We start from the raw sequence: 19,126 nt of genomic DNA on the forward strand, positions 1-19,126 counted from the left end.
GTTAACTCGCGACAGGATTGTGAAAAATTACAGAAGGACCTTACGAGACTGGGAGACTGGGCGGCTAAATGGCAGAAGACATTTGATGTGAGCAAGTGCAAGGTGATGCATATGGGAAAAAAGAACCCGAATTATAGCTACGTCATGCAAGGTTCCATGTTAGGAGCTACGGACCAAGAAAGGGATCTGGGTGTCGTCGTCGATAATACACTGAAACCTTCTGCTCAGTGTGCTGCTGCGGCTCGGAAAGCGAATAGAATGTTAGGTATTATTAGGAAAGGTATGGAAAACAGGTCTGAGGATGTTATAACCGCACCTTGAATATTGTGTTCAATTCTGGTCGCCGCATCTCAAGAAAGATATAGTGGAATTGGAAAAGGTGCAGCGAAGGGCGACTAAAATGATAGCGGGGATGGGACGACTTCCCTATGAGGAAAGGCTAAGGAGGCTAGGGCTTTTCAGCTTGGAGAAGAGACGGCTGAGGGGAGACTTGATAGAGGTATATAAAATAATGAGTGGAGTGGAACAAGTGGATGTGAAGCGTCTGTTCACGCTTTCCAAAAATACTAGGACTAGGGGGCATGCGATGAAACTACAGTGTAGTAAATTTAAAACAAATCGAGAAAATTTTTCTTCACCCAATGCGTAATTAAGCTCTGGAATTCATTGCCGGAGAACGTGGTGAGGGCGGTTAGCTTGGCGGAGTTTAAAAAGGGGTTAGACGGTTTCCTAAAGGACAAGTCCATAAACCGCTACTAAATGGACTTGGGAAGAATCCACAATTCCAGGAATAACATGTGTAGAGTGTTTGTATGTTTGGGAAGCTTGCCAGGTGCCCTTGGCCTGGATTGGCCGCTGTCGTGGACAGGATGCAGGGCTCGATGGACCCTTTGTCTTTTCCCGGTGTGGCATTACTTATGTACTTATGGAATAGGTTTGAGAAGTCCTTTCTTATAAATAGCGAGAAAATGAGATTAAATAGAAAAACAAGTATGTTTTGAAAACACATTTAATAAAAATGTTTTAACTATCAAATTTTTGTACACTTTTACCATTAGTCTGGATTACTGTGCTCCTTAATGGCCTCCCATCCAAGACCTGGACATCTTTAAGCTTGCTTACCTTATGAAACCTCAGTGGATCTCAACTAAAGATGACATGACTACAGTCATCTATTTATGCAGTGACTAATCATTTTCCTGATCAACTCTTAATGCCCTATTTTACAGTAAATTGTCTTCTGTGTTGTTCCATCTCTTATATTGAAAGAAACCACATGTCCATTTGAGCTAAAACTTCCTTCTCTAAATTTTAGGTGTAATGAAAGAGTTTATCTCTTCACTGTTACCTGTCCATAATCTGTGGTATTTTACAGAAGCTTCAAGGCACTGGACCACTGATGCTAACTGAGGAGGAAAAGAGGACATTAATTGCAGAGGGATACCCTGTCCCCACAAAGCTCCCTCTGACCAAAGTTGAGGAAAAAGCCTTGAAAAAGATCCGCAGGAAAATCAAGAACAAGGTGAGGCAAAAACTGAGTTAAAGTGTGTACCAAGTTGTGGGTTGGGACCCCAAATGGTATTGGTGAATGAAGTCATGAGAAACACGGACTCCTCCTCCTCCCTGTCCATTATGGACATTCTCTAGATCTCTGTTGTAACCATTTGCCACAAAATCAGCAGATGTACAAAGGCTCCAGCCATTCTCCTTTTAGACTGGAAATCTGCACAGAGGTCCAGGGGGTGTGTGAGCATGTGCCATCTCAAACCCCTTCTTGACTATTGTTGCCGCCATCACTTCTTTACTTGGAGTGAGTGAGGGGAAGGAGTGGGGAGTAGAGGTTTGTTTGTTTTGGTCAGTGACTGGGGTCCTGCAGATTTTCAGGTATTAAAAATAGGTTCCTACTGGATTAAAATTTGAGAAATGCTGGTGTACAGGAAGGGATCCAACAGATAGTAATCTTGTCTATAAATACATGAAGGAGAGTTGGGGGTATTTCTTGAGCATCAGCATCTATTACTTCATTATGCTGCTATTTTTCATTTGTGGTGTTTTAGTTTCCTTTGTGCTACAACTTCCTGCTCTATTACTTCATTACTACTGTTATTTTTCATTTGTGTTCTTGCAGTTTCCTTTGTGCTACAACTTCCTGCTCAGGGTCTGGGGAAGAAAATGGATTTTACCATGCCAGATAATTGCTCATAGCAGGCAGATGAGCCTCGTGGACCTATGACAGAGTTTTATTCTTTGTCTTTTCAGATTTCTGCTCAAGAAAGTCGCCGGAAAAAGAAAGAATACATGGACAGCCTGGAGAGAAAGTACTTTTAGTCTGTTTCCTCTCCACTCTCTCTTCTCTTCCTAGTCACAGCATTTGCACGGAATCTAGCTGTTTATGTAGTGTCCTGGCCCTATAATGAAAATTTCTCACAGAGCTGAGAACAATGCTGGTGCAAACTACAAATAATATTTCAGCACAGGATTTATTTTCTGCAGGAATGTATCTTTTCTTACAGAATACAGAGTTAAGGAAAGATGATAATATATAATAATTTTTCCACGATTTTCATACTGGTTCTGTTTGTGTTGTTTACATTTCTGTTCTGGTGGCAGAATACAGTGTATTTTGTTATGCTTAATTCATTTTATTTCAAATTGTCAGTATGAGTCCAGTTGCAACATAATACACAATGAACATAGTAACATAGTAGATGATGGCAGATAGAGACCTGCAGAGTCCATCCAGTCTACCTAACAAGATAAATTCATTACTTATGGTATGTAATACTTTATATGTATACCTATTCTTTATTTGTCCTTGTCATTTTCAGGGCCTATACCGTCGAAGTTTGCCCAGCACTGTCCTTGACCTAAGATTTCTGAAGTTATCATTGAAGCCCCTGAAAAGCTCCACTCCATCCCATCCAAATCTATTCAGGCGCGATCAGGGCACAGACCATAAAGGTCTGCCCAGCACTGCCTTGTTCTCCAACTTCTGAAGCAGAATCTGTCTAGCCATGTTCAGAGAATATACCTGATAAATCCAGGAACTGGTGGGTTGTGTCCATCTACCAGCAGGTGGATATAGAGATTACATAGTCAAAGGCAGTGATACCACATGGCAAGCTGCTCCTTCAGTCAGTATATCTCTATCTCCAGCAAGGATTTCAAGTCAAATGTGTGGTTATGTATGGGTTTGTATGTTTATTTATTTGTAGTATTTGTATCCCACATTTTCCCACCTATTTGCAGGCTCAATGTGGCTTACATTTTCTACAATGGTGATCACCAATTCCGGAAGAGAAATACATATTTAAGGTGAAGGAGATAGAGAGGATTAGGTATACAGTTACAGAAAGTGCATTTTTATAATCAGAAATAAAGGTGTTGGATTAACTTCAATCATGAATAGATTAACTTGGACAATCAGGAATATTAAACTTCAATCTTATTGATTAGTATGGCCAATCGGGAAGTACAGATGTACTGTAGAAATATGTTAATTTTATATGCTGTTTATACAATGTCTCCTGAAGGAGCTATATGAAACACGGTCTGTGTTGAGACCAAGACAAAGGTTGAGTCATGATTGGAACATGTGATATCCAGATGGTGCCCAACTAAGAGATGTGCCTTTGATGGATTTTATCCCAGCTGCTGTGAAAGATTAAGTACCAATGTGGAGGTGGTCCGTGTTTATAACAAAAGTATCACCTATTGAATTTATATGATCATTATTGTTGCCTGGATGAGTGATTTGGCAGTGCAAGTGGAATACGTTGGAGTGTGATTATCGATATAACTTTTTTAGACGTTATTACGTCAAGATCAGAAGACCATCTTTAGGTGTACATATAACGTTGGACATTATTGCAGCAGGGTTTAGGGAATTGGTGTATGTCATATTCTTAGAAGGGTCTGTATCAGGAATGTATGAATGATAGGATGTAATGTCAAAGTCATTAAAAAATACAACAAAGGTTAATGTTGATATTATTGAATGCATTAAAGTGGAATTTATGTTCAAGATAATATAAGTCAAGCAATATGGTATATCTCCAGCAGGTGGTAGATGGCATCTCAGCAGCTACTAGATTTGTTTCCTGAGTCAGCTCCTGGGCCCTTTTAGCCAGTTGAGCCTGGGGGGGTGGGGTACCTGGTCTGGTCTGGTGGCCAGCTTTGGAGGCATATTTAGCTTGATGGGTCCCTACCTCACTCTTTGGACCCTTTTCTCCCTGTCTCTGGGCTTTCTTTTGGGCTGTAGCCTACCTCACTAGTTAAAAGAAAAAAAAAACAAATTCAGCACAGCCTTGAAAGAAAAAAAAAAAAAAGCTAGGAGATGCTTTGAAGATGGCACTTTTTGGGGATAGCCCTGCAGCTGTAGGCAGAGCAGCGATATTTCTTGCACTCTGTGCTTCCTCTGGGTCAATCTGCCAGCAGCCTTCCCTTTGAGCTTCCGCTGTGCACTGGTTTAGCGCCTCGCTCCCGGTGAGTTTTTGGCAGCATTATTTTCTTTGTTGTAAGGAAGCATGTGCATGGTGGCAGAGTCTGTAAAGCGGTGTTCCCGCTGTGGGGTGCACAGGTTGATGGCGGGCGTCTATCTTGCCAGGTGTACCGAGACTATTTTGAGATTGAGTGAAGGTCTGTCTCCTGAGTGGCCTGTTTCCCACGCTGATGATTCAGGCACGTACAGCCATTTTCCCATGCTTTCCGACGCAGTTCCCACCTCACTGCTGCTAATGGCAGGGGAATCTTTGCGGCCTGTTCCTGGCCTGCAAGTGGCGCCTTTGGGGGGGTATCTCTTCTGCTGGGGGGCTTCCTGCAGGTTTTTCCAGTCTGCCTTTGGGGACGTCTGACTCAGGGGAGTTTTTCTCCCTTGATTTCATTCTTCTCTACCAGGCTTATTTATTGAAGAGAGCCTTACCCCCATCGCAGTTTCCTGTAGCCCCTCTGGGGACCCCCGCTCCTGGGTCATAGGTGGCCCTGCAACCTTCCTCGTAGGATCTGGCTTTTAAGTGACGTTGGATCTCGGCTGGTTTAGACATGGGGTCTGTGGGACCTTTTTCTGGTCCCCTGTCAGTAGCTACAGGCTCGTCCATCCTGAGTGGATGAGATAGAAGACAGTGAAGTTCTCCAGGAGGAGTCTGATGACCCTCCTGCGGTCCACCTTTTTCACTGGGATGAGTTAACGTCGCTCATCTGTCATGCACTGGAAGCTTTGAACATTGAAGATCTCGAGGTGCAAGCTGCGGCTACTGTCAATCCCAAGATGGCCAGCACTAGGAAGCCTTCTAAGACTTTTCCGGTGCATGCTGCCATTTTAGAGTTTATTTCGGCCCAGTGGTCTGATCCTGAGGGGAGTTTGAAAGTAGCCAAAGCTATGTCTTGACTTTACCTGGTTGCGGCAGAGCATGCGGAAAAGCTGGCCCTGCTTAGAGTGGACGCATTGGTCACTACAGTTACTGAGAAGAACATCTTCCCTATGGAGGGTGGTATAGTTTTGAAGAACATGCAGGACTGATGTCTAGAGGTGTCCTTTAAGCGCACCTTTGAGCTATTGGTGCTAGCCCTACAGGCCTCCATCTGTAGTTCCTACGCTGCCAGGGCTTGCCGTAGCAGATGTTGAGCAGGACCAGGGGTTGGCTCCGGCCTTTGGTAGTTCCTTGCTATGGAGTCGGGGTTGTCTTAGCTGGCTGATTCTCTTTATGACCTTGTGAGGTCTTTGGCCAAGCAGATGGTATTGGCGGTTTCAGCTCGGCAGCTTTTGTGGCTCTGGCATTGGGCGGCAGATTTGGCGTCCAAGCAGCATTTGACACGTCTTCCCTTTCAGGGCAAGCTTCTTTTGGAGAGGAACTGGAGAAGATACTGAAGGATTTGGGTGATTCTAAGTCTCAGAGGCTTCCTGAGGATAAGACCAAGTCTTCATCGTGAAGTGGGGGGGGGGGGGGGGGGGGTCCTCTAGACCTTGCCTCCGTGATGCTCGTCATGCCTCCAGGGACCTTTCAGCGCCCTAGATTTCAGCAGTACTCTTCCTTTCGGAGTGATGAGTGCCCCGCCGGTGCTCCAGCATAGCAGGGGTCTGGTGCCCATCCTTCACAATGATGGTGTTCTGGTCCACTCCTCGGGGATCAAGATAGGGGGTCAGCTTATGAGGATTGGGCCAAAATCACCTCAGACCCGTGGGTCTTAGACATTGTCGGAGAAAATTACTGGATCGCGTTCTCCTTGCCAGTTCGCAAGGTGTTCCTGGAGTCCAGAGACGCCATGGCTGCCAAGCGGGCGGCAGTTGAAGCCATGCTGCAGTCCCTCCTGGACCTGGGGGTGGTGGTCTCTGTACCTCCATCAGAGACATGGGCTGGGCACTATTCAATCTATTTTGTAGTGCCTCGAAAAGAGGGCTCCACCCAATTTTGGATCTCCAGAAAATAAACCTGTGCCTAGCCATTTGGCATTTCCGCATGGGGACTCTGCGATCTGTAGTGGTAGCCATTCAGCCGGGAGAACTTTTCACAGCGCTGGACCTAAAGGAAGTGTATCTACACATTCCTATTTGGCCTCCTCATGAGCGGTTTCTCTTGATTTGCTATTCTAGGCTGCCATTTCCAATTCCGAGCTTTGCCGTTTGGCCTGGCCTACTGCCCCTTGCACCTTTTCCAAGGTGTGATGGTGGTGGTAGAAGCGTACCTGCGGAAGGAGGGCATCAGGGTTCACCCGTCTCACTGACTGACTGATCCGAGCGGGTTCAGTGGAGGAGAGTCGTCAGGCCACTGCTCGGGTCATTGTCCTACAGTCTTGGGTTGGATGGTCAACCTTCAGAAGAAACACCTCATCCCATCCCAGTGTCTGGATTATCTGGGAGTCTGGTTTTGTCATGGCTTGAGGTCGAGTTTTCTTGCTCAAGGAGAGGAGGTTCAAACTTCAGTCTCCTGGGATTGTCCTGTCCTTGAGCTTGGGACTACTTCCAGGTGCGGGGCTCAATAGCAGCCACACTGGAAGTAGTGCCGTGAGTGCAGGTGCACATGTGACCTCTCCAGTTCTCGCTTCTGAGCAGGTGGTCTCCTGTCCCCCAGGAGTATCAGCAGCACCTTCCGTGGCTGCCCAAGGCGAGCGAGAACATGGGATGGTGGCTCCGCGATGCCTTTTCTGCGGAAGGGTAGGCCTCTAGCAACTCGGTAATGGGTGGTAGTGGTCAAGGATGCCAGTCTGTTGGGCTGGGGAGCCCATTGTCTCCACTGGCACGCATAGGGGCTCTGGACATCGCAGGATACGGTGTGGTCAATCAACCATCTGGAGCTTCAGGTGGTCCTGAACGTTTTACAAACCTTTCAGGATTCGCTGGTGAACAAGCCTGTACAAGTACTGACAGACAACACGACTGCGGTGGCATATATCAATCATTGCGGTGGCATATATCAATCGTTGGGGTGGGACTCAGTCATGCCCTGGCAGCTGAGGCGTCTCGCCTTTTGGAGTGGGCCAAGACTCATATCCCTCTGCTGTCGGGGGTTCACATTAAAGGTCAGCGCAGTGTGCAAGTGGATTTTCCCAGTCATCATCTCCTGGATCTGGCGGTGGGAGCTGTCAACGATGGTATTTTGTCGGATGACCAGCAGATGGAGAACACCGGAAATGGATCTGATGGCATCCTGTCGAAATACCAAGGTATCAAGATTTTTCAGCTGTCGAAGAGAGGCTGGCTTGGCAGGACTGGATGCTCTACTTCAGCCCTGGCCGTAGGAGGGTCTCATTTGTTTTTCTGCCTTGTTCACTGATCGACTGTGTGCTTATCAGGATCGCAGGCCACAGAGAGCGGGCCATTCTGATTGCCCCAGATTGGCCTCAACGTCTTTGGTATGCAGATCTGGTTTGCCGCCTTGTTGCTCCTCTGTTTCAGCTCCTGACCAGCCCCGATCTTCTCGTCCAGGGGCTGATGCAGATGAAGGATCCCTCCCACTTTGGTGTTTTGTCCTGGCTTTTGAGTGGTCTGCTTATCCTCGAGTCTGGTGCACCTTTGAGGCTTGGTGTGCTTCCCATGCTTGGTCTCCTTTTGAGGCTACCGTACCTCAGCTGTTAGCTTTTTTTGCAGGAAGGGTTACACAGGGTCTCTCATATAATTCCCTTCGGGTACAGGTAGCTGCTTTGGCCTGTGTACGGGGGAGTGTGTCGGGCTCTTCTCTGGCTTCACACCCCGATGTGGTGCGTTTACAAGTGAAGGCTCTTTATCTTGACAGATTGGATGAGTTACTTGAACATTTGGAAGATTTCCTGTCAGATAAGTTTGTGTCAGGTATTCCCTTTTATCCTTGGAACTGAGTATATATGTATTTTTGGCAAATTTGTAGGTTGAGAAAAAAGACACAATTTTGGTATGTTTGTTTTTCAGAATCACTGATGGAACTTTTTTCCTCAGTGAGCTTTTCTCTCTTCTCATTTTGTGTTAAGAGGAGTTTATCACTGTGTGTTTTTTGCATGTTATTTGATTGAGCCTATAATAAGAGCCCTACTTAAGGTTGTTATATGTCAGTGCAGGCTGTTGCCTGTGTACACTCATTTGTTTAAGGATTAATTATAATATTGGCACTTAAAACAGTGCCTTTTTAAATCTCTTTAGAGATAAAAAAAAGTTTTTAGATTTATGATTAGTTTTTGTCTTCCATTTAAAGTTTGCATTAAATTTTAACTGCCAGACCTTTGACCATTCTTTTAATGTTTGGAGATCCCTTCTCATGGTGTCTACTCCCTCCAGACCACTCTATTGGCTATCTTCGTTCCATCTGCAAAAAGGCAAATTTTTCTTTTTAATCCTTCAGCAATATCTCTCACAAATATATTAAATAAAATTGGCTCCAGCACTGACCCCTGAGGCACTCAACTCACTTTCTTTTGCTCTGTGCGGATTCCATTTACCATCATGCTCTGCCACATGGCAGTCAACCAGTTTCTTATCCAGTTCACCACTTTGGGTCCTAAGTTCAGTCCTCTCAGATTCTGTAAGGGACCGTATCAAAGACTTTGCTGAAATCCAAGTAGATTACATCTAGCACATGTCCTTCATTCAGTTCTTTGGTCACCCAGTCGAAGAAGTCAATAAGATTTGTTTGGTAGGATTTTCCTTTGGTAAAGCCATGTTGCCTCAGATCCTGTAACCTGTTGGCTTCTAGAAAGTTAACTATCATTTCTTTCAGCAGCGACTCCATTATTTTTACCGGAGCCGTCTAAGGCGGAGGGAGCAGTTGAGTGAGACGGGCCCTTGCGCCACGGAGATATGGTGACCGCCTGTCCAATATTGTAACCGCCGCTGGGTCATCGCTGGACGAGCGCCCCCGTTGCCCGAACTCCATCGCACAGAGTGGAAACTGTTCCTTCACACTCTTAAGTGAACCACACGGCGCACTGCACCCCTGCCCGCAAAGATCTGAGCTGCAATTCGACCATCTACCCTCTCCAATGTTCGGGCCCCACCGAGAGATATTCTGAACTTCTCCAGGATAAAGGCACTACACATATACAACGCATGAGCGATAGCAGCAGATGGCCACCAGCCAGCCCATCCAGCCCGCCGGATCCAGCCTCTCCCTGCTTGTTCCAACTACCTGCTCCAGCTTGTCCCAGTCCGTCGGATCCAGCTTCCCCCTACTTGTTCCAGCCATCTGCCCCAGCTTGCTCCAGCCTGCCTGACCCAGCTCGTCCGGCCTCTCCCTGCATGTTCCAGCCGCAGTCCGTCAGATCCAGCTTCTCCCTGCTTGTTCCAGCCGCAGTCCGTCAGATCCAGCTTCTCCCTGCTTGTTCCAGCCATCTACTCCAGCTTCTTCCAGCCCGCCTGATCCAGCTTATTCCAACCTGCCTGCTCAGCTTCTCCCTGTTTGCTCCAGTCCTTCTGCTTCAGCTGTGCCAGCCCGCCTGATCCAGCTTGTTCCAGTCCACCTGATCCAGCCTCTCCTGCTCCAGCTTGTTCAAGTCCACCTGATCCAGCCTCTCCTGCTCCAGCTTGTTCAAGTCCACCTGATCCAGCCTTTCCCTGCTTGTTCCAGCTACCTGCTCCAGCTTGTCCCAGTCCGACGGATCCAACTTATCCCTGCCTGTTCCAGTCATCTGCTCCAGCTTGTTCCAGCCCGCCTCATCCAGCTCGTTCAGCCTCTCCCTGCCTGTTCCAGCTACCTGCTCCAGCTTGCCACAGTCCATCGAATCCAGCCTCTACCAGCTTCTCCCTGCTCGTTCCAGTCCATCTGTACCAGCTGTTCCAGCCCGCCTGATCAGCTACCTGCTCCAGCTTGCTGCAGTCCGTCGGATCCAGCCTCTCCCAGCTTCTCCCTGCTCGTTCCAGTCCATCTGCACCAGCTGTTCCAGCCCGCCTGATCAGCTACCTGCTCCAGCTTGCCGCAGTCCGTCGGATCCAGCCTCTCCCAGCTTCTCCCTGCTCGTTCCAGTCCATCTGCACCAGCTTGCTCCAGCCCGCCTGTTCAGCTACCTACTCCAGCTTGCCGCAGTCCATCGGATCCAGCTTCTCCCTGCTCGTTCCTGTCCATCTGCACCAGCTTGTTCCAGCCCGCCTGATCAGCTGCCTGCTCCAGCTTGCCGCAGTCCTTCGGATCCAGCTTCTCCCAGCTTCTCCTTACTCGTTTCTGTCCATCTGCACCAGCTTGTTCCAATCCCTCCGCTCCAGTTGTTGCAGCCCGTCTGATCCAGCTTCTCCCTGTTCGTTCCTGTCCATCTGCACCAGCTTGTACCAGCCCGCCTGCTAGCTTGTCAGCCATTGACTTACCTGCCTGCTAACTTGTCAGCCATTGACTTACCTGCTCTCCAGTCCATCAATTCCATCAATTCTCCCTGCTCGTTCCTGTCCATCTGCACCAGCTTGTTCCAGCCCGCCTGCTAGCTTGTCAGCCATTGACTTACCTGCTCTCCAGTCCATCAATTCCACCAATTCCAAGCCTCCAATCCAGCTTTTCTGCTCTATCTATCTGCCTCACACCCCAGTCACTACACATACACCTGTTACACCTCAATCACTACTTATGGCCCCTGTCCACATTCTCTTCCTTGCCCTGTCCCTTCCTAATCTTTTCCCCCTCCCCCTACCGCTGGAAATCATTGCCCACCCATGTCCCCTCCCGTCCTGCTCGCTACGGCAATACCCTATTCACCCCATCCCTCACCACCTCACCATCTCTCTTGTCCCCCTCCTCCTTCCTAGCTCTTAACCTTCAACACTTCCTTCCTGCCATTAACCCATCACCATTCCTCCTAAGTGCATCCCGTCTTCGTCGCCTTTGTCGCCCGACCTCCCCCACCCTCCTCCTCACTCTGTTGCTCCTCCTCTTGCGATCTGCGGGAGACATTAATCCTAATCCAGGCCCCCCTCACCTGTCCTCCTCCTATCCATGCAAACGATTCCATGATGTCTCCAATCTCATCTCTATTCCCCTCCTTCCCCCCTCCTCCCTCCCCTTCTCATGTGCCCTGTGGAATGCCCACTCGGTCTGCAACAAACTGCCCTTCACCCACGATCTCTTCATCTCTCGTTCCCTTCAACTGCTCGCCCTAACTGAAACCTGGCTCTCCTCTGATGACTCTGCCTCAGTCGCGGCCCTTTGCCATGGAGGTTATCTCTTCTCCCACACTCCCCGCCCAACTGGCCGCCGTGGAGGCGTCGGGCTTCTACTCTCGCCCTCCTGTAGTTTCCAACCCCTCCTCCAACCGCAGTCTCACTGCTCATCCTTTGAAGCACACTCCATCCGGCTATTCTACCCATTGCAACTCAGAGTGGCAGTCATTTACCGCCCCCCTAATAAATCCCTCTCTTCCTTCCTCACCGACTTTGATGCCTGGCTTTCCGTTTTTCTCGAACCCTCATCTCCGTCCCTCATTCTCGAAGACTTTAACATACACGTTGATGACCAATCCGACCCTCACGCTTCTCAGTTCCTCACTCTAACATCCTCCTTCAACCTCCAGCTATGCTCCACTACCCCTACTCACCGAGACGGCCATTGTCTTGACCTCGTCCTTTCCTCTTCCGGCTCTCCCTCCAATTTCCATGCTTCAGCTCTTCCTCTCTCCGATCATCACCAGATCACCTTCACACTTCTTCACCCCCCCCCAGCCCCGTTCAACTTTAACCACTACCTCCAGGAATCTCCAGGCTATTGACCCTCCCACCCTATCCTCTAGTATTTCTAATCTCCTCCCCTCCATCATGTCCTCCGAGTCTGTCGACAAGGCTGTCTCCGCTTACAATGCCACTCTCTCCTCTGCTCTGGACACCCTCGCACCATCCACCTCCCGTCCCACTAAGCGTACTATTCCCCAGCCATGGCTGACGCCTTGCATCTGTTACCTTCGCTCCTGCGCCCGATCTGCTGAATACCTCGGTAGGAAATCCTGCACCCATTCAGATTTCCTTCACTACAAATTCATGCTGTCCTCCTTCCACTCCTCCCTATTCCTTGCCAAACAGGATTATTACACCCAATTGACCAATTCTCTCAGCTCCAACCCCCGCCGTCTCTTCGCCACCCTTAACTCCCTCCTTAAAGTGCCCTCCGCTCCCACCCCCCCTTCGCTCTCTCCTCAATCACTGGCCGATTACTTCCGCGACAAGGTGCAAAAGATCAACCTTGAGTTCACTACCAAGCCATCTCCTCCTCTTCACCCTTCAACCCTCTCCCTCAACCAATCAACCCAGGCCGCCTTCTCCTCCTTTCCCGACATCACCGAGGAGGAAACCGCTCGCCTTCTTTCCTCCTCGAAATGCACCACCTGCTCTTCTGATCCCATCCCAACCAACCTACTTAACATCATCTCTCATACTGTCACCCCCGCCATCTGTCATATCCTCAACCTCTCTATCTCCACTGCAACTGTCCCTGACACCTTCAAGCACGCCGTAGTCACACCTCTCCTCAAAAAACCATCACTTGACCCTACCTGTCCTTCCAACTACCACCCCATCTCCCTCCTATCCTTCCTCTCCAAAATACTTGAGCGCACTGTTCACAGCCGCTGCCTTGATTTTTCTCTCCTCTCATGCCATCCTCGATCCACTTCAATCCGGTTTTCGCCCTCTACACTCGACAGAAACAGCACTCTCTAAAGTCTGTAATGACCTGTTCCTTGCCAAATCCAGAGGCCACTACTCCATCCTCATCCTCCTCGATCTATCCGCCGCTTTTGACACTGTCAATCATGATTTACTTCTTGCCACACTGTCCTCATTTGGGTTCCAGGGCTCTGTCCTCTCCTGGTTCTCCTCCTATCTATCCCACCGCACCTTCAGGGTTCACTCTCATGGATCCTCCTCCACCCCCATCCCGCTATCTGTTGGTGTTCCCCAGGGATCTGTCCTTGGACCCTTTCTCTTCTCAATCTACACCTGTTCCCTGGGCTCCCTGATCTCATCTCATGGTTTCCCGTATTATCTCTATGCTGATGACACCCAGCTGTATCTCTTCACACCAGACATCACCGCGGAGACCCAGGCAAAGGTATCAGCCTGCTTATCCGACATTGCTGCCTGGATGTCCAACCGCCACCTGAAACTGAACATGTCCAAGACTGAGCTCATCGTCTTTCCACCAAAACCCACTTCTCCTCTTCCTCCACTTTCTATCTCAGTTGATAACACCCTAATCCTCCCCGTCTCATCTGCCCGCAACCTCGGAGTCATCTTTGACTCCTCCCTCTCCTCTGCGCATATCCATCAGATAGCCAAGACCTGTCGCTTCTTCCTCTTTAACATCAGCAAAATTCGCCCTTTCCTCTCTGAACACACCACCCGAACTCTCGTCCACGCTCTCATTACCTCTCGCCACTGGCCTCCCACTTAGCCACCTATCCCCCCTTCAATCTGTTCAGAACTTTGCTGCACGTCTTATATTCCACCAGAGCCGATATACTCATATCACCCCTCTCCTCAGGTCACTTCACTGGCTTCCAATCAGGTACCGCATTCAGTTCAAGCTTCTCCTTCTTACCTACAAATGCACTCAGTCTGCTGCCCCTCACTACCTCTCTACCCTCATCTCCCCTTACGTTCCCGCCCGAAACCTCTGTTCACAGGACAAATCCCTCCTCTCATTACCGTTCTCCACCACCGCCAACTCCAGGCTCCGCTCATTCTGCCTCGCCTCACCCTATGCTTGGGACAACCTTCCCGAGCCCTTACGCCAAGCCCCCTCCCTGCCCATCTTCAAGTCTTTGCTTAAAGCCCACCTCTTCAATGCTGCGTTCGGCACCTAACTCTTACCTTTCAGGAAATCCTGACTGCCCCAATTTGACTGCCCTTATCAGACTGACTGTTCACGTGTCCTTTAGATTGTAAGCTCTTTGAGCAGGGACTGTCCTTCTTTGTTAAATTGTATAGCGCTGCGTAACCCTAGTAGCACTTTAGAAATGTTAAGTAGTAGTAGTAGTATTTTTCCTACCACCGACATGAGGCTTGTCGGCCTGTAGTTTCCCACTTCGTCTCTGTCTCCGCTTTTGTGAAGAGGGACCATATCAGCTTGTCTCCAGTCCCGAGGAACTTCTTCTGTCTCTAAAGATCTATTAAATAAATCATTAATAAGTCCCGCCAGGATGTATCCTTTCTGGCCCCATAGCTTTGTCCACTTTCAAATTCTCAAGTTGTTATAAACACTTTTCCTCCATGAACGGCACAATATCCACTCCATTCCCAGATACTCCCTCATGAGCTGACCACTGTCCTTCTCCAGGATTTTCTTCTCCAAACACCAAAGAGAAGTATCTGTTTAGCATGTTCGTTTTATTCTCATCACTCTCCACATAGCCATTCTTGGCATCTTTCAGTCTACCAATTCCATTCCTGTCTTTTCTGCTTTCCCCAACATATCTGAAAAAGGTCTTGTCACCTCTTTAGCCATTTTTCTTCCGCCTTCGTTTTCGCTAGTTGTATTTCCCTCTTTGCTTCTTTGAGTTTAATCCGATAATCTTTTCCGGGGATCCTCTTGTTGCATTTTTCAGTATTTCTTGAATGAAGACTCTTTTGCCTTTAAATGAACCAATCAATATTTTGAAGTTAAATTCTGGTAACATAATTTAAACCTGACTAGAATACGTACCATTCCCCCTCCCCCAATCCTTCCCCAAACTGCGGTGTCTTTGAAAATATTAACAGTATTACGTGTTCAGCATTCTGTTGCGGGCCAGAGACAATAACGATGCCCAACATGGCCTCCAGCCTTGCTGAAGGTTTTCCTCTTCCTGTATGTTCAATTTTTCACATTGTAATAAGGTAATTATTAAGGCTCTCTATTGAAGTAGAGAAGGTGCTTTTATTTGACATCCATGTAGTAATGATACTTTTCTTGGTCATCAAAAGGCCTTCAAGAAGCCACCCTCCCCTGGATAAAGGCAAAACTATGCATGGTTTGTCAAATAAAATTCCTGGTGAAGATTGAAATCTGGAGTGCCAAAGATAGGATATGTGTTTGCATATTAAGGCCCAAAAAGCCAACAGTTTTCTTATATAACATATTTTTCTCCTATTTCCCCCAGAATTATATATAAGGCTTCTGATTTTAAGTTTTATTTGATCACTGCTTGGAAAATACCCCCAGTGCAAAAAAAAATTAAAATAGTAGTTAAAACACCAGGAAAATATCACTTCCCCCATTACTCTGTTACATCTTTTATAGTGGTATCCTCTGTTTAGATTTTGTGCCTTTTCTGTGTAGAATTCTAAGTGACACAAATGTGCTTATTTGATCCCACTGGGAAAAGGGGTGATGGGAGAATAGCGTCAATAAATTATCCTTCCTTAGTGTCAGCAGTAGATGAATCCAGAGACTTGTGGGTTGTGACCATCTACCAGCAGGTGGCGATGAAGAGCACTGAACTGTCAGGACGGAATGCGCCTTGGTCAGTCAGTATTCTCTATCTTCAGGATGCGGATGGACGGTCTCTCAGAAGCTCCTGGTCTCATCTGATGGTGGCTCCTGTTCTGGGTCTCTCAAGTTCAATGCTTTGGTGTGCAAGGCTGAGTGGTGCCGGCTTTAGGGGGTACACTTAGAGGCATATTTTCAAAGCACCTAGCCTTCCAAAGTTCCATAGGTTTCTATGGAACTTTGGAAGGCTAAGTGCTTTGAAAATATGCCTCTTAGTGATACCAGGTCCCTTCCCCACCCTTCTCCTCGCTCCAGCCCTTACTCCATTCTCCTTCCTTACTTGAAAAAAATACAAATAATTGGGGCATCATTTTTTCAAGCTCACAGCCTTGGCTGAAGGAGAAATACTAGTTTGGACCAGTATACAGGGTATAGTAGTGGAGAGGGTGTGAGTATGCTTCCAGCAGCACTGAATTCGACCAACAGGACTCCCGACGGCGGGCTCTCCCGGTGTGAGTGTATCTTTAAATTTTCTTTCAACTTATGGTCAGTCGCGATTTTACTTTTGTTTTCTGTGTGATGGCATCCAAAGTTGTTAAATGTTGCTTCCGTTGTGGGAAGCAGAGAGCAGTGTCTGGGTGTCTGTGAAAGCTCTCCTCCTAGCAGAGGCGTCCATGTTCATGGAGGCCTCGTTAGTTTGCTATGCGGGAGAGATGCGGGCTCATTCTTATGGGGCAGAGTGATCTGGCAGCCATTTTATAGCAGTGTGATTTGGAAGTAGTTCTACTGACAGATCTTTTACCACTGCTTTGGAAGTCGTTACACAGATGTCAGCCACTCCAGGAGTGGGGTGTTCTGAATCCCTCCGCCCCCCACCCTCCCAAGTTCACTCTGCTTCTCCATAATGCCTATGTGTTGAAGTAGTCTGGTAGGGGAAATGGCAGTTCCTTTTTATTTATTAATTTAGATTTTGTTCACACCTCTTTCAGTAGTAGCTCAAACTGAGTTACATTCAGGTTCTCTGGATATTTCTCCGTCTCAGGAGGGCTCACAATCTAAGTTTGTACCTGAGGCAATGGAGGGTTAAGTGACTTGCCCAAGATCACAAGAAGCAGCAGCAGGATTTGAACCGGCCACCTCTGGATTGTAAGACTGGTGCTCTAACCACTAGGCCACTCCTCCACTCAGCCTTTGCAGATTTCTGGCTTGCTCCCTGCTTCAGTCTCACCTGATGGACCCTGCCCCAAAGGGGAATTGATTGCACTCCACTTAGTGGTAGGGGCTATTGCTCCCCTATCTCCCTCTCAGTCTGAGGGAGGTATGTCAGAGCAGTCCCTTTCTGCATAGGTACAGAAGGAATTGGAGGAGGGGGAGCTATCTACAGAGGAATCTGATTATCCCACCTTAGTGTGGATGTTTCATAAGGAAGAGTTACCTTCCTTTTATACTTAAGGCTTTCCAGGTTCTTAATATTTCTTCTTCTGATCTTAGTACACCTGCATCTGCTAATCCTAAAATGACGAGCACTAGAAGACTCCCAAAGTCTTTTCCAGTGCATGAGACTGTGCAGGAAATCATCACTGCTCAATTGGTCACCCCGGATACTACCCTTGGGTGGTGAAAGCTATATCACGAAGGCAAGGGGGCGTGTCAAGATGGCGACACGCAGTTGAACGAGGATAGAGCCTTTCCTGTATCGACGCCGACTAAAGAAATTTTTCCTACGATGCTTCATACAAAAAGAAAGGGAACGGTCCGAGGAGAAGCTTCGACAACCCGGACCTCTTCCCCTTGTCAGGCGTCGATTGAAAGGTACACCTCGCGAATTTCCACCCAGGACGCCGTGAGGAGTCCGGCGTCCTCAAGGCAGGGGAAAACCTTGAGGACTTGGACCTGGATGTTACTCTCTCACCTCCGGCGCTTCATCCGCCGCTCCCTCCCGACAGCCGCCAGAACCAGAGAGGACTACCCGAAACCGGAGTGTTTGCTGGGACTACCTCGATCGAAGGTACTGGAAAGGTGGTGTGTGCAGGTGAGCTGGAACCTTTGAGTTCCGGCGTCAAATTGAAGCTATTGAAAGCAGCTTCGGGAACGGTGTTGTTGGAGAGCATTTGGATTCTTCTCCAACAGTTGGCAGCTACCGTAGAGAAATCCTCAAAGGAAATTTCTACACTTGTGAGTACCATGAACACTTTTTCTGAATCTCTGGTGAATATTAGAACAGATTTCTCCACACAAACTAAGGAGATTAAACAAGATGTAAAAAAACTACAAGATTTATCCTCAGAAATGATTAAAGATAAACTTATAATTAAAAGAAGGATTGAACAAATTGAAAACCATAATCGGAGACTTAATTTGCGTATCTTAAATTTCCCAAGAGAGATAGGAATATCACCATTGGAAGTCTTTAAAAAATACTTGATTGAAGTTTTTAGATAGTCCCCTGAAACTTTACCTCCGGTGAATAAAGTTTACTATATTCAAAACAAAAATTCCTCAGGAAAAGAAATCTTGGAAGGAAATATGAATATATCTGAACTGTTGGAAGTTTCTTTATCCGAACAGTCTGAAAGAATGACATTATTTGTTCAATTAGTTTTCCAACAGGACATTGAAGCGTTAAAAAAAAATATACTTTAGAAAAATGAATGAATTGTTTTATGGTAAAACAGTAAGAATATATCAAGACGTGACAAAGCAGACACAAGAACTTAGGAAATTGTTTCTGAGTATGAGAAAGGAAACTTTAGATATAGGTGCTTCGTACTATTTGAATTACCCTAGTAAGTGTGTTTTGAAATATCAAGGATTAAAATATATATTTTTTCAGCCAGAGCAATTAAGAGTGTTTCTGGATTCAAGGAAACTACCTGCGGAAGCTAACAACTGATTAGAAGTATTTGTAATAGGTGAGAAAATGCGTGTTAAGCTTTTTCTTTAAATTATACCTGTTTTGATTCCCCATTTCTGTTTCATGCCCCCCTTTATCTGTTTATTTGTGATTTAAAGAAGACATACAATATATGACTATAAAAGTTTTCTTTGGATATTTTATCCTAATGTTTATTTTGGGTCTGTTTTTTCTGTAACAAGTTTTTTTCTTGTGATGTAAAATTTTGAAATTATAAATAAAGAATTAAAAAAAAAGAAAGCTATATCACATCTTTACCCCGTTTCCATGCCTGAGCTGGAAAAGCTGTGTTTGCCTGAAGTGGATTCGTGGGTGGCAGCAGTCACCCGCCCCCCCCCCCCCCCCCCCCAAAAAAAAAGCCCCACATTGCCTA

General features: G+C 47.2%; 1 protein-coding gene across 2 annotated transcripts in view; it reads left to right on the plus strand.

Annotated features, from left to right (window-relative positions):
• CREB3L2 (cAMP responsive element binding protein 3 like 2) overlaps positions 1 to 19,126 on the plus strand; it is a 395,423-nt gene that overhangs the window by 202,846 nt on the left and 173,451 nt on the right. For both annotated transcript variants that reach the window (XM_030215916.1, XM_030215917.1), the window contains exons 6-7: positions 1,376 to 1,522; positions 2,260 to 2,318. In XM_030215916.1, the coding sequence (XP_030071776.1) occupies positions 1,376 to 1,522; positions 2,260 to 2,318 (206 nt within the window). The remainder of the gene's footprint in view (positions 1 to 1,375; positions 1,523 to 2,259; positions 2,319 to 19,126) is intronic.

This window comes from Microcaecilia unicolor, chromosome 10 (genome assembly GCF_901765095.1).
Source record: "Microcaecilia unicolor chromosome 10, aMicUni1.1, whole genome shotgun sequence".
In the NCBI taxonomy this organism is placed as follows: domain Eukaryota; kingdom Metazoa; phylum Chordata; class Amphibia; order Gymnophiona; family Siphonopidae; genus Microcaecilia; species Microcaecilia unicolor.